Raw genomic sequence first — 15084 nt, 5'->3', positions numbered from 1 at the left:
TGTTGAAACCCTAACAAATTTGAACACTGATTTGCAAAAAAAGGAGGGAATAGGTGACGATCGATGATTCAACTTCAGAGAAACATGAGAATCGCTCATTGCATTACAATAGACCCAAATCTCCATAATATGTTCCATCACCCCAATTCAGGTCAAGTTCCTTCAAATCTGTAAATTAATTTCTACATTTACACCATAATTACTGTATTTAAAATTTGATTTTATGCTGAAATCAATCAATTGATTTGATTTGACAGACCTGGTGTTTGTTTCTTATCATTTTATACCAAAAAAAATATGGATTTTTACTACAATGTTATCTTTTTTGTAATTATAATTTATGTGACTTTGTACTGGAATTAAAGTGGTTAGTTTCACTCTGTTTAATCATGTTGCATATTGACAGAAGGACTGTTTTGACTTACATCGATGATCATGGTAACCGACATCGAACAAGCAAAGGTTCTCCCATGAACCTCAGCGCTTCAATTTTTATGGTAGTTGTTCGTTTATCGACATTATAAAGTTTGTTTAATGACATTATATTACCAGGGCTGTTAGTGGCTTTTTTCTTAAGGTTTTAACAATTGGTGTTGTGTTTAACATTAGTTTGTACTGCAAGTTTTTCAACAACTTGCAGTATTATAAACCTTATATTCAATCCACCAAGATGATAATTGCTTTGGCTGGATACTTTGCTTGACTATTTGACAAAATATAGAGGTGGAAAAATGGGTGTATCAAATATTTTGTGTTTTAATTATTAGAGGGGTTTTATGCGTAAAAAAAATCCATTTTGGCCAACTATCATTCGTTTGACCCGTTTAGAGATGTAACACAACCCAAACTTCTCTCTTCCTTTATTTTATTTTAGAAACATTTGACATGTTATGCCCATCTAGTGCCCATTTAGAGAGACAACTTTTTTTTATTAAATGGCGGTGCCATTCTTGATTTTTGGTATTGCCAATAATTACTGAACACGATGTAACCTTGAATTTCTTAACTTGCTTCAGGAAATTATGCAATGCATCGTTTTGGTATTGCACGTAGTTCCTCTAATATTAGAAAATGTTAACAGTTATTGTTTGTGTGATTATATATTTACTGCAGCTAAGTGAATGAGAAGCCAATTTATCCTGTAATGCAATTCATCACTGACCAACCAAGTTTATTGGCTCATAATATTCAGGGTTATTCTACAATTTAGGAATGTTATTAAGGTCATGTTTGCGGGGTCGGTGGGTTCGACCCGCACCCGATATTCATGTCAAATTTCAGATACGTGAACCCGAACACGCCACGCATAATTCATGGCATATTCTTTTTCTTTATTTGTTACCACTTCATGTAATAACTTGCTTTCATCTGGAAACCTCTTCTGCAGAATGCAAGTGATCCCATTAATATTTATTTTCCAAGCAGGCCATGAGTGCATTGATGAGAAGGAAGAAAGAAAGACTCAAGGTTGCTGTATCGAATTTATCCGGGAGATCTTGGAAAGATGTAAAAATATTTTTGTATTTTTTTTTTCAATTTGGTCATCACACGATAAACCATCTGCTTTATGAACACATTCTTTTATTTAACATGTATGCATATAATAAGAAGAAAACATATGTATGATTACCAAAAGAAATACATATTTTCAGTTGTCAAGAGGAATGGAGGGCATTAAGGTTACAATAGGTCATGATGATGAACTAATGGCAGATGTTGTACTCTTTGCCTTTGGTAATATTATGCTTTCAAGACCCTCCAATAATATGCAAGAAGTTTTCAACCGTTCACATTCATATTTACGAAGTTATATTGAGAGGTCATTTGAAATATTAAAAAACGATTTAAGATATTTGGTACAATGCTTAAGTATAGCGTGTAAAGACAAACTGATGTTATCATTGCTATATCTGCATTGCACAACTATATACGTAATTCTCAAAAAGATATCATGCTTACTTCAATGGAACAACATCCAAACTACATACCATGAGATGAACTGCATGATATTTGTAACCATGACACAATCACCAGCGGTATATTTGAAGGAACAACGAATGAGATGAAACATGTTCGCATCAATGATTGCTACTTTGATATGGAATGCACGGCATTAATGATTTAATGGTATATTATTATGTTCTCGACTGTTTGTCAATAACTATGTTTTATTTAATTGAAAATGACCATGTTTTATTTATTTGAGAAAGAGCTTATATATGTGTGTGATTACTTTAGTATTATGCTTTTTAGTTATGACCATTTTGGTCATTTTATACATTTTATTAAAAGCTCCAGCTACTCTGCCAAACATCTAAATATATCTAAAAGGCTATAGCTTCCAACTACTAGCTACAGCTTTCAGATACCAGCTTCAAGCCACCAGCCACCAGCTTCCAGTCATTTTTGCCAAACATACCCCAAATGCTTATGTATGTTGTTTTTCGATTGGTGGCATAAAAGTCTTCAATATATGCCATGTTTGACCTTCTACCTGAATTATTTGACTTCTTGTAGTTTAATTTGACTTTTCTACCTTCAAATTTCGTTTTGCATAGTTATGATATTGTAATCAAACCCATGTATTTTATAAAATGGATATCAATACGATCGAAGATGATACACTGATCAATAGTGGACTAATCATGTCTTATACATGTAATAATATTGTAATCAGACTGTGCAGCACAATGCGAAATGAATACATAACTGATTCGATTATGCGCGTTTGAACTACCTTCATTTGAACGGCTCTGACTATAGATGTCAGTTTTTCGTTTCATTTCATTTTACAATACCTTTGAAGATCATATGCTATTTAAAGCTCTATATTATGTTTATTAAGGTTAATAATTTATTAATATTGAATATAAGAAAAATAAAGTACTTTATTTTTACGTTCTTTATACATTTATATGCATTTTAAAAATTAGACGTGTTAACACGACATCACGAAATGTACAAAAACATTGTAATAGTATTATTAGGAAAATGTACGTTAAAGAAAGGTATAATATATGTTGACTCTTGACTGGCCTAACCTGGTTTCTTCCTTCCCTTGTGATACGTCACGCAAAATGGCTTTAGCCACTAGAAAAATCTTTTTGTTTTCTTATTAGTATTGTTATTTATATATGTATATCAAAAGAAAGTGAAGGGTACGTCTATACTAATATTTATGAGCAGATATTTTTTTTTTTTGGACAACAAAATTTTATTAATAAAAAGTTGACTCCGAAGTTTTTCTAAAACACATGTGTATAGGGTGGGTGTAATTGACCCTAATGCTACATGTAAAAAGAATTACATAACACCTTTGTAATATTTATATGTATTTAAAATCACATCAACTAAACCTACCTGGTCATATAGAAATGCCTTGCAAGTTGAATCAGATCTTGAGGTCATAAATTCAGCATGCATGGCAACCTCTTGACGCTTAATTAGTAGGGTTCATCACGAGTTGAGTTCAAGGCAACTCAACATCAATTGGAATTTAGCCGGTAATAATATGAGTTGAGCCGGCTCGATTCGATACTTCCAACCCATGCCAGTCAGAATTGTATTCTTATTTGATTATCCCGCAACTTGAGTTGGCTCTTGTCTCGACAAGTTGACATGTTTACAGTGGCGAAGCTTAGATCAGAACGCCGCGGGGCGAACACAAAAAAAAAACGAGGGTGGGGAGGGCTCAAATTTTGTAAGTTTATATAACAGATAAAAATTTTCTGACAGAAAACGGGTAAATTTGCACAACTATGCTTGCAGAGCCAGGGCCAGGGGTCCTAAAGAAGCTTACCTTTATATGCATCAACCGTGCCATTACAACTCTGCATCAACCGTTATGTTTTAGGGTTCTGCCCCTTAATAGCTACCTTCTTTAGTGTGTTAATATAATGCAGCAGTGAAACTTTTTTTTCTCTTGGATTTTGGATTTAAGTTTTTGTATCAAAGATATTTTAGATTATAGAGTTTGAAGAAACTATTTGTTTAAACTTAAATTAAAAGTCAATGCATGCAAATTTTCAACCAGATAAATCTTTACATTTCATTTAAACAGTTAAAAACCAATACGGTTTTCCCAATGCATACCCCCTTTTGAAAAAATATGATTATTTTGATTATGTATTTTAAGCTTTGATCAAGTCAAATCAAGCTTTGGTACAATTTTCATGTATATAAGCTTAAAGCTCTGCAGTGCAAGATTGACACTTATCTGAGTCAGTGATGCTCTTGGTGACCATATGAAACTGCTGTTTATGCCCCCAAGCTTGACTCAGATCCGTCAACCTCATTAGTAACGTTAGAGGGGGCTCGAGGTCGAGACCGGGACCACCCTGTGACGCTCAAATTAGCGTCATTTCCCTTCTTTATACCATAGTGCAAAAGACCATATCCTAAAAGTAACTTTTAACAAACATCATTTAGCATCGCCCAAGCTTAACAAAACATAACTCAAAAAGGGTCAACACAGTCTTACCGAACGAAATCCAAACAGTATTAAAAAAATAAAACAAAGATCAAGAAACCAAACCCCTAAATATACATCCAAAACCAGACCATCAACCGAAAACATAGTTTCATCAGAAATCTAACCATTTTGTGTAGTAAACACATGTAGACGGAGAGATAAGTCCATCAGGCGTGCACTGTCTAATTCTCGGACAAACCCCACAAGGAACCGAGACCAAAGCCCCTGCCTTTGGACCCTGATTCGCACCTCCAGTCGGCAGACATCTGTAACACACTTGACCAACAGGAATCGAATGGTACTCCCCTAATCCAGTGCTCTTAACATCAATTATCATATTATCCAAAACCATAGACCTCAAAATCTCAATAATCTGCTGGCTCGTGCACTCCGTGTTAGTCAGCCTATTCGCCTTAAAAAAATCATAAACGCCGTCAGCCGTTGCAACCTTTAACCTGCGAATGATCTTTAAACAAAGGTCTTTGAGTTGATCAACGTAGGCTACATCAAGCACGCCGTCGTTATACCACGAACCGCCTGTGACTTCCGTTGACGGTTGAAAATCCGCTCCAATGTAGTGTTTTCGACCCTTTTGTTGCACGTGAACGACTTCCTTTATCAGCGACGCGTTTAGAAGGTTTTTGATAGACTTGTTGATAACTTGATCGGGTAAATTGGTTTCGGACTTCAAGTCGCGTGACCAGATGGCCATTTCTTTTCTGCTTTTGATGGCGTCGAGTACTTTTCGGTCGACTTCAGCTAGACCGTCACCTGGTTTAGATTCTGGTTTCTTTCTTTTGTTTAAGAGACTCATCCTGATGAATCTGTAACAAATATTAAATAAAAAACCCTAAAAAAAACACTTAATTTGTCAAATATGATAATCAATTTCTAACAGAAGAAATAAAACCCTAAGGCAGTTTTATGAGAATGGAACAAAAATGAAACCTAATTGCGTTATAGAATTGATAGCAAATGGAGATATTATTAAAGATTGAATAGATGGGAATTGAACCTTGACGGTATTCAACTACAAGAGGGAAACCAACTGCTGAACAGAACAAGGCTGAGCCGGCGGCAGTGGCTGAGTTATAACCTATTAATAATTTGGAACTTACATTCAAAACCCTTCAAATCGTCTATTTTCTATTAAGTAATAAAAACGGATTATTCCATTTCCATATACCGGAGGCGGATCTAACCGAAACCAAACCGAATTTCATTAGGTTTTTATTCGAAACCAAATTGGGTTTTCGGTTTTTCAATTTTATTTTCCGGTCGAGATGAATAAGCTGAATATTAATGCTTATTTAAGTTTTCTGTTTTAGTTCAATCCAATTATACCTTTAGCCTAATAACAAATGATGGTAAAATATTAGTTAGTAATAAAATTATTCAGTTTATTCCAAAAAGTGAATCAATGAGCGTTCTTACATAAAGCTACATAGAGTTTGACGCTTTGGTTTCATTTGTGCTTGCAATTCTTGGGCAGAGCTCATAACTATACGAGCCAAATTTGGTGCTTGATTCATAATTATAATCTTAGGTCTAAACTGAAAACCGGGCTTGTACTCTACTCAAGCCAAATTATGCCTTGTAAGTTGTAAGTTAGCTTGTGTTTTATTTTTACCTTTCTTTTGATGAATATGTATTTTGTTTATACAAGTTTCAATTAACCCAAAGGTTTGAAGTATAATAATAAACTTTGAAGTAGCTAACTATAATCTTCTAGTAACAAAGGTTTATTAATGGGTGCTCTTCATATTCATGATAATGATATTACAACCATCTTATGATTGTTGTTGCTGCTGCTGCCGCTGCCGCCTTGTTGTAGTTGTTGTTATTGTTGTTGTTGCTATTGCTGCTATTGACTTCTTCTTCTTCTTCTTCTTCTTCTTCTTCTTCTTCTTCTTCTTAACTGTTGGTGCTGCTGCTGACTGGTGCTTGTAAGCAGTTACTTCATCATGTTGGTGAAAACTTGCCCCTTAACTCTAATCATAACACCAAGACAATTTGTAAAATGCATCATCTTTTTAAGTACTAAAAAGTGTATAAGATGTTTATATGTATGTTACACCATAGTCATTTAAAACTCTATACACATGTGGGAAGGAGATACAATAAGGGCTGTGCACGGTTTGGTTCAGTTCTAGGCGAAACAAAAGTCATCGGTTTTTTGAATATACAAACCGTTCGGTTTTGGTTTTTTCGGTTAGTTTTGGTTTCCGATTCGGTTATAGTCAATTTTTTTCAACTATGTGTAGGCATTGCAAAAAAAAATTAAAAATGAAGATGTGTTTTGAAACTAGCCTAATAGCAAAACCATAAGAGATGGAGATGTAGGAATAAAGAGAGAGAGATTTTATGAAATAGGTGTGTATAATACATGAGATAAGATGGAATATTTATAGAAAAGGAAAACTTGAAGAAGAAACTAATCTATATTAAGAATTGATAACCATAATGTTAATATATTTATAACAAGATGATAATTTTAAGCTTGTAAGAGTATACTAGAGTACCACCAATATATTGAATACGAAAAACAAAAATAGACATGACTTCATCATCTTCACTAAGCCAATGGAGTTAGGGTTTGAGGAGAGTAACACAGTTTAGATCATGCAAAAGCACGGCGGCGGCAGGGGGCGGGCTAGGGGCGGTTCGGCGGAGCCTTGAGCAGCATTGAGGAGTTGGGGCTTGAGCATTGAGCAGCAGGGTTCTCTTCTATATGTGGTCTGATGCTATAAACTTATAAAACCCTAATTACTATATTGCTAAATTTATATGGGGTGCTTCAAAAAATTTCTATATCTCTTTTAAAGATATTTTAAAAATCATTGGTGTCCCGGAACCCCGAGGGCCACTATGTAGGTCCGCCCCTGACGAGTAGGTTGCCAAATTCAACATTTCAACCGCTTCGTGAAAGCTTAAGCATCTCATATGTTTTGCGCAATGTAACAATATTAAGTTCGACTAACAACTCATGTAACTCGTTTGTTTTCGTCATAAAATTCCTTTTTCAAGTTCATTCTATATATTGGTTCCAACTTGTTTTAAATGTACGTGTGGACATATAGTTTCTTAATCAGTTAACGTTAACATAAGTTACATAATTATGTTATATCCATGCACGTGTACCAACACATGTTAGACAAGTTAGAACCTTAAAATATACAAGGTTGTGAGAACTGATCCTAGCCCTTAGATGGTTTAATCAATGGATAAACATGATTGGTTGTATTCATGAATCATGAGGGGTGACTCAGTACTAGATATTTGTAATTTTGTATCTATGGACAAATATTGGTTTGTTCGGTAGCAAATATTTTATCAACCATAACTTTTTAGTCACTAAGAACACATATAAACTTTTGTGGATCATTAGGGGTGGCTCTGTCTTCCTCCCAGATCGTCTTTGTGTATGCATACGTGTTTGGGTGTGGTTTATTATTAAGTTATTTTTCATAAAATGGGTTTAGAAAATTGACGGTTATGTTAGGTATTTGGTAAGATTTGAAGGGATGGGAAATAAAACAAACTTTCTTACGTCATATTCCTCAATAGGTGTCTACTTTAATTTGACACCTGATAGAACATCTACGGTTATTGAATTAAATTGACAAAATTGTCAAAATAGCCCGATTTAAGAGATTTTCAAAATAACGCTATTTTTTTATATAGATTTCATTAACGAGGAAAGGTTAAAATGGAAAGAAAGTAAAAAATGAGATATGTGAAAAAGATTTTTGTCATACAAAAGAATCCCCTAACAGAAAGTAAAAAATGAGATCTGTGAAAAAGATTTTTGTCATACAAAAAAATCCCCTAACAAAAAACTCAAAAAAATAATTAAAAAAAAACATAGCTCAAAATATAAATAAAAAACGAAAAAAAATTAAAAACTCAAATGTTCCTCTATCATTCTCGTTCCCAGAAAAAAAAATCACAATGTCGAGATCAAAGACACGATGATGAAAATAAACAAAAGACATAATTATAACTAAAAAAGAAATGATATATCGCAAAATACAACACAACGTCGAACAAATTATAACACAATTTTGAGTTTTATAACGCAATATTAAGAAAAAAATACAATGTCAAAAAAAAAAACACAATCAATAATGAAAATAAACACAAAACACAATAATACACAAAAAAACACAATGATCTTTTTCTCTCAGCATTGTATTTTTTTAACAAGGAATATGGTGAAAACATTTCTTTGTTTTTACTTTTTGTCGGTTTTTTTATTAAATTTTAAGCTATGTTTTTTATAGGCTTTTTTGTTTGGCTATAAATACTTCTCATTTTTGTCATCCTTTATAAAATAACTTGGCCTTTCATTAATGTTCATCCAAACCCATTGACAAAGACAACGTTTGAACCAAATCCGTCGGCTCAGACAACGTAATCATATATTATAAATTAAACTTGAAAATGGTTAAATACTTCAATTCCATTTATAGGTTTATATTTTCTCATTTAAATTGTAATAAACATTATTTATTTTATTAGAAATTGTCCAATTTTAGAATATATAAACTTTATTTATAATATGGAAAGTTTTTAGAATGCCTATAAAAAATTTTTAGAAATTTGAGCAAAAAAATAGCCAATAAGGATTATTGGACTGCCGTATCATTCTTATTATTTTCTTTTATTAGTTTAGGTACGTATTGTAAGAATAAATATATGGATATATATATATATATATGTATGTGTGGCCATCATTATCATTTAAATATAGATCAAAATTAATTATACCTTGTTAGTATATTGGCTAGGTAATTGTTGATGAACCATATTGCCATTATTTGCTAATCAAGGGTTTCCCCTTGGATGTATATATATAAATAAATGGGAAAGATATATTAACATCATAAGAAAAACCTAACTCTCACACTTAAGAAATTCGTGACCCCTATCTCTTTATATTCGGTTTTCTCAAGAACCCTAATCCCCATCACTAACATACATCCTAAAGGGGAACTCGACCAAGCTGACTATCATGTCATCAAGAGGATTCCCATCAGCCATGGCTACTCTCTCTGCTGTAACAGGTATGTTTTACTTGTGGGTTTACCATAACATTCATGTTTTTTATTACATACGTAAAGAACTGATGAACACATATCTAATTGTGTCTCATCTTTCATTCATGTATATTGGTCAAAGCTTGGAGGCTTGGATTCAACGGATCTAACCATATGTTCTATATTTTAAAAAATTGGTCCATAAAACATATGAAATACACGAGGGAACTATTAGCCGGTCCCACTCCGCTAGTTGTGCTAGGAACTTCTAAGCATATGCTATCAAATAATTATCTTTCTTGTTTTAAATTGTAAACTTAAATTGTGCTATTCCTTCAATAATCAAAACCGATATAAAGCAACTTCAATTGGCCAATTCATTCCAACATGTGGCTTTTTACAAGATACATTTAAAATTTTAATGTTTAAACATGTTTAATCAGAATTATAATGGGTTCAATGTATTTGAAGAATAAGTGAGAGAATATATTATTATACAACAATGTAAAAGAACCATTTAAGTAGTTATCGTATACTGTATATGAATATGTTTGATTTATTTAAAAACTAATGTAACTTAAGATGATATTCACCGAAGGGCTGCCCAATTGTACCAAACAGGGCCGTCTCCGAGGATTTAAATACCTCGGCTGAAGAAACACTAATTGACCCCGGGCAGATTACGGATAATCTGGGGGTTAAATAGATATTTCCCACGAGGGGTTAGGTCCGGCAAAGATGGTTCTTCTGATGACCTGCAAAACAGACACCGTGAGCTCGTCACTGAGAAGGGGGGGGGGTACCTCCTTGTGACCACCCTCCGGCGTGAGAATCAGACTAGATTGCTCTTGAATATAAGTGTATATTAAGAGATTGCTAGAGAATATAAGATAATGAGATATCAGATAATGTAATATCCTTACCATTCCAAGGTGTTGGAGTATTTATAGCCGAATGTAGGTTTCCAAGAAGGTACAGCCGGCTGAATAGTATTCCTGTTCTGCCAACTGTGGGCTACGCACGTGCCATGCTGGTGGTTGGTGGGTAGGCAGCGGCTGATAGTGACCAGGCCGGCTGTGTACTATTCCTGTTCCACCAACTGCAGGCTATGCACGTCCTCCGACAGGTTGGTGAGTAGGCAGCGGCTGATAGTGACATACAGTACAAGAGCGTGCTGCTCGTCATACTGTTGTCAGTGAGCTGTCGTATCTTTGGTCAGATCTTTTGTCCATACCTCGTCAGGTACAGTACAAAAGATCCTCCAGTATCGTACGGACTGGCTCATTTGTGCGGGAGTGTTCCCGGCTTTGTGCGGGAGTGTTCCCGGCTTGCTCACTCATTCAGGTGACATTACTGAATTATTTAAGAGTTAAGTGCCTTGTGCGTGTAGCCTTGCTGCGCAGGTAGCCTTCCCTGATAGCTTGTATCCGCAGCTGCGGGAACAGGCGGGGTACTTCACCATTGGGAGGCTTTTCCTGCGGGAACAGCTTGCGTACTGCGCGTAAGGACGTCACGTCTCTGAGCATGGTGGGTCCTGCGGATCCAGTTGGTTTCTGCGCAGACGTCCCTCTTCAAGGTGAGTCTTGCGAGTTTAGCCTTTGCGCAGACGTCCCTGTTGAAGGTGAGTCTTGCGGGTTCAACTGCGCAGACGTCCCTCTTTGAGGTGAGTCTTGCGGGTCCAACTGGGCTCTGCTGGGACCTACCTCTTCAAGTCCCCCAGTCCAATGTTCTTCTCATGAATTGTTAATAAGTGAGGTGAACTTTTGGACTTAAGCAAAGGGTTTTGAAAAGGGTTTAGTTTTAAGGTTTTCCATGGGGATTCTTCCCGCGGAAGTCCTAATGTCACGTGCAGAAATTCCCGACTTTTCTGCTTGATCTTTGGGTATGATGCGGGTAGGTCTGTAACCTCCTCGCAAGTCAGGAGCGTTGAGTTCCACTTGTATAGATTCTCCCTGAGGTTTTGGTAGTTTTGAACATGGTGATCAATTATGTTAAAACAACCAATTCCATCTTGGAGCTTCAAACAATCTAGTTCTCGACGTTCCCGCTATGCGGGGATGTTATTCCCTTTTCCGCAAGCATGGCCCAGAAGATCCTTCTTGGTTTCAATTCCCTGCGGAGTGCTAGGTATGTGAAGGGTTTCGCCTTGACACTGTACCCGCACTCGTCTTATAGTTACTTTACTTCCAAGGTATTCCTGGCTTCAATTCCCTGCGGGTGCTAAGTATGTGAAGGGTTTTGCCTTGACACTGTACCCGCACCCATCTTATAGTTACTTGGTTGCCAAGGTAAGGGGTATAGTCCCGCTTACTTTTGAATCTTTTTGAATCTTTTTGAAATTCGAAGAGTTGGTGAAAGGATAAGAACAGTCCAAACTGTTGAAACGTTGTCCGACAGTTTCTTCTGACAGTGTCAGGACGTGCAGGAAGTTATGACGACGTGACAGTATATGGTCATTCCAGACGCTTTTTCAGGCGCGTGGGCGCGAGTTTTCGGGCTCGTGGCCGCGAAGTTTACGGCACGCGTCCTGTCAACAGCTGTTGCCAGCTTGCTTTTTCCACGTGTCATAGTTTCATTGCACCAGCGTTTTCCTCTCTCTTCCGCATTAAATTCATCGCATTCATTGCGATGAGTATATAAAGGGAGGAGAGGTTGCATCTCAACTCACAGTTTCACCTCTCTTCTTCTTCTAAACGATTTCCGGCGAATACTCTTAACTTTTCTGTCAAGCATTCTCCTGAAATCGTTCCTTTACATCCCAAACATGTCTTCTGTTCATGATCTTGAGGCTACCGCCGAGGAGTCTGACGTGTATGCCGAGAATCCGTCGTCCACCTCGGACAGGGATGAAAAGAGTACTGCTGGCGAGTGCCAGTGTGCTCTTCTGGTCGACCTCTATCAGTACGTCGTCAGGAAGTTCATGCTCGAGCCTTTCGAGCCTGAGTTTCCTGCACCTCATCAGACGGTGTACGATGCCCCCAAGGGCAAGATAGGGGTGTACGCTGCATTCTTCATCTATGGGAATCTCAGGTTCCCATTGACGAAGTTTGTATACCGTGTTCTGGAGAGACACGGTGTGCATCTGACTGAGGTACACCCAATGGCGATCGCCAAGATCCGCCATTTCGAGTGGGTGTGTCTCATTCTGGGTGTGGAGCCCCATGTTGACCGCCTGATGACCTTCTATTCCTGGAGGTGCATCCAGGGGTGGTATACCTTGGTCAATCGGATCAAGGGTTTGAAGATCTGCGCTACCGAGCGCAGTCTTCGATCTTGGAAGCGGGAGTTCTTCTATATCTCCGCTCGCGTCGTCCCCATAGCGATGACGTTCAAGAACGGGAGAGCTCTCCCGAACCTTCACGCCTCCAACTACCAGGAGGCGGAATGGTTCTCCAAGGTTTCCCGGATCCAGTCTCCGGTTTACCGCTTTGCGGAGTCCGGGATGGTGATGCTCGGGATGAGCCGGGTGTGGAAGGAGGCGTCACAGATTCCCATCGTCCTCGAATACGGTTTGAACTCTGTCCCTTACGGTATGCTTCATATTATCCGTTAATTTAGGGTTTTTGTCTAACCGTTTTTTCTTTTTGTTTTCAGAGGGAAACGACTTGCAGTCTCTCCTTCAGCCGCGGGAGAGTGATGGTCCCGCTCGGATGGGTACTCGTGCTCTAGATGAGAACGAGTTGCCCATCCTTGAGCAAACGACGGATCGGTTCGTGGAGGTCTACCCGCCGGGCCACCCGATTCTAAGCGCCACGCGGCCAGGTAAGGAGTTGTTTAACCCTAGACCTGTCAATGCTCAAACCTCTGCTGGAATTCCTCTAATCTTGTCATCTTCTGATGAGGAATCCGCAGATGGTCCATTCTTCGTGAGGAAGAAGAAGGCTGCTGGCGGGAAGGGGAAGGCGAAGGTTGCCTCCACTGCCGATCCGGTGAATTGGTCTGACTCAGAGACCGAAAGTGAGGAGGTGGCGGGGAACCCTGGTGGTGTTGAGATCACTGCTCCGGAGGTTGAGACGGCTGTCACCTCCGTGCAGCCCAGTACAGCGACGGTGACCGGCGTAAAGAGGCCGGTTCCATCGGGTTCGTCCCCGCCTGTTCGTACCTTCAAGCTCAAGAGGACTCGTAAGTACAAACTTCCTTTAATTTTAACTTCATATCTTTCCGCCATTATGCTTAAATATATTGTCTTCGTGTAGGCGTGGATGCTACCGCATTCCAGGGTGGAGCGGGGAGGAGCACCTCCGGACCCATGATGGTAGGTTTGGTCAACCTACCTGAGGCGATGACCCAGGCGGCTGCGCCTGCTTCAGTTGGTTCAGTTGCTCACTCGGTTGAGGCAACTGCTCCAACTGTGACGACGTCTCCGCCGGTTGTCAGTGCCATATTCACTGATTCTTTCACTGAGCCGGCGGTGAGTTTTTCTGTGGTCTCTTCCGCAGCGACGACCGTGGTTGTGAGTTCACCTCCGGTGAGTTCAAATCCGTTGGTCTCTACCACGGCGGCCTCCGCCATGCCTCCTCAGGCGCTGGCGACTACGGCCGGTCCTTCAGGTATGTCCGGGGTTGCGGCGTCTAGCCAATCTCTGCCTCCTTCCCATCTGCCTGACCTCTTGGATGGATATCCGTTAGGTTCGGGTGATGGGTTTGGCGGCTACAGGCTTGTCGTCGACCCTACAGGTGCGTAGGGTTATTATTGCCTGTTATGTTTTTTTTATCATCTTTTCCTAACTGCTTTTTGTTTTTGCAGCGTCGGATTCGAATGAGGTGTTTGTTCCGCGGTGGAACATCCGCCGGGGAACTACCCTTCGGACGGCTGTGGACTGCGTCGAGTGGGCGCGCCACGCCGCCCCCAGTGGTGCACTGGGAGAAGCTATGTCAAGCTACCAGGAGGGTAGGCTGACAAACGAGCTTCGAATTCTCCTTGCCCGGATGCAGCCGCACGTCGAGCTGCTCTGTCGTGAAAACGACAAGTTAAAAGCAGCTCGTATCCAAGAAGTAGCTCAAGCGCGGGCTGTCCGGGAGGAGAACAGGAGGCTCTCCGCCGTTGCTGCGGATAAGGAGAAGGCCTTCAAGGCCCTTGAGGTTGAAGTTCAGGCCCGTCTCGAGGCCCGTTCCAAGGCTGCCCAAGCTGTTAACGAACAGCTTCGGCTGGCTAAGGAAACTGCACGGAACGCAACTGAGAGGGCCACCAAGGCTGAAGCTGTTGCTGAGCTTCTACGCCTCGAGAATGAGGAACTTAAAGCCAAACTAGAGAGGCTCCAACAGGCTCATGATGCCTTGGCCATGGAAGACGCCAAGAAGCTCCAAGAAATCTTGGACCAGAGGGGCGTGCTTGACCATACTGAGCGTAAGCTAAAGGGCGTCGAAGAGGCTGCGGCTAAAGAAGTGTTGCTTGCCAACCTTAACAAAAGTGAAGCCGGACGCGCCCGTAACCAAGCTCAAGCTGCCCTCCAGGAGGCTCTGGTTACCAAGGAATGGCTTCTACGAGAAGCGTTGTCGCAGGTAAGCTTAGCTTCATAACGTCTTTACGCTTTTCTTTGTACTAAGAAAAGGTTTTGATACTTTTATTTTTTCT

The 15084-nt window shown here is 39.2% G+C and overlaps 1 protein-coding gene across 1 annotated transcript; it reads right to left on the bottom strand.

Annotated features, from left to right (window-relative positions):
- Positions 1–4465: 4465 nt before the first annotated feature.
- Positions 4466–5293, bottom strand: LOC143530858 (uncharacterized). The gene has a single exon (XM_077026286.1). It carries the CDS (start codon positions 5283–5285, stop codon positions 4584–4586), a length of 702 nt encoding a protein of 233 aa, XP_076882401.1. The 5' UTR covers positions 5286–5293; the 3' UTR covers positions 4466–4583.
- Positions 5294–15084: the final 9791 nt, after the last annotated feature.

This window comes from Bidens hawaiensis, unplaced genomic scaffold, assembly GCF_021521415.1.
Source record: "Bidens hawaiensis isolate Kalapana, Puna unplaced genomic scaffold, B.hawaiensis_p1.1 tig00009039_1, whole genome shotgun sequence".
Lineage (NCBI taxonomy): Eukaryota > Viridiplantae > Streptophyta > Magnoliopsida > Asterales > Asteraceae > Bidens > Bidens hawaiensis.
This window is presented reverse-complemented; position numbering and strand designations above follow the sequence as displayed.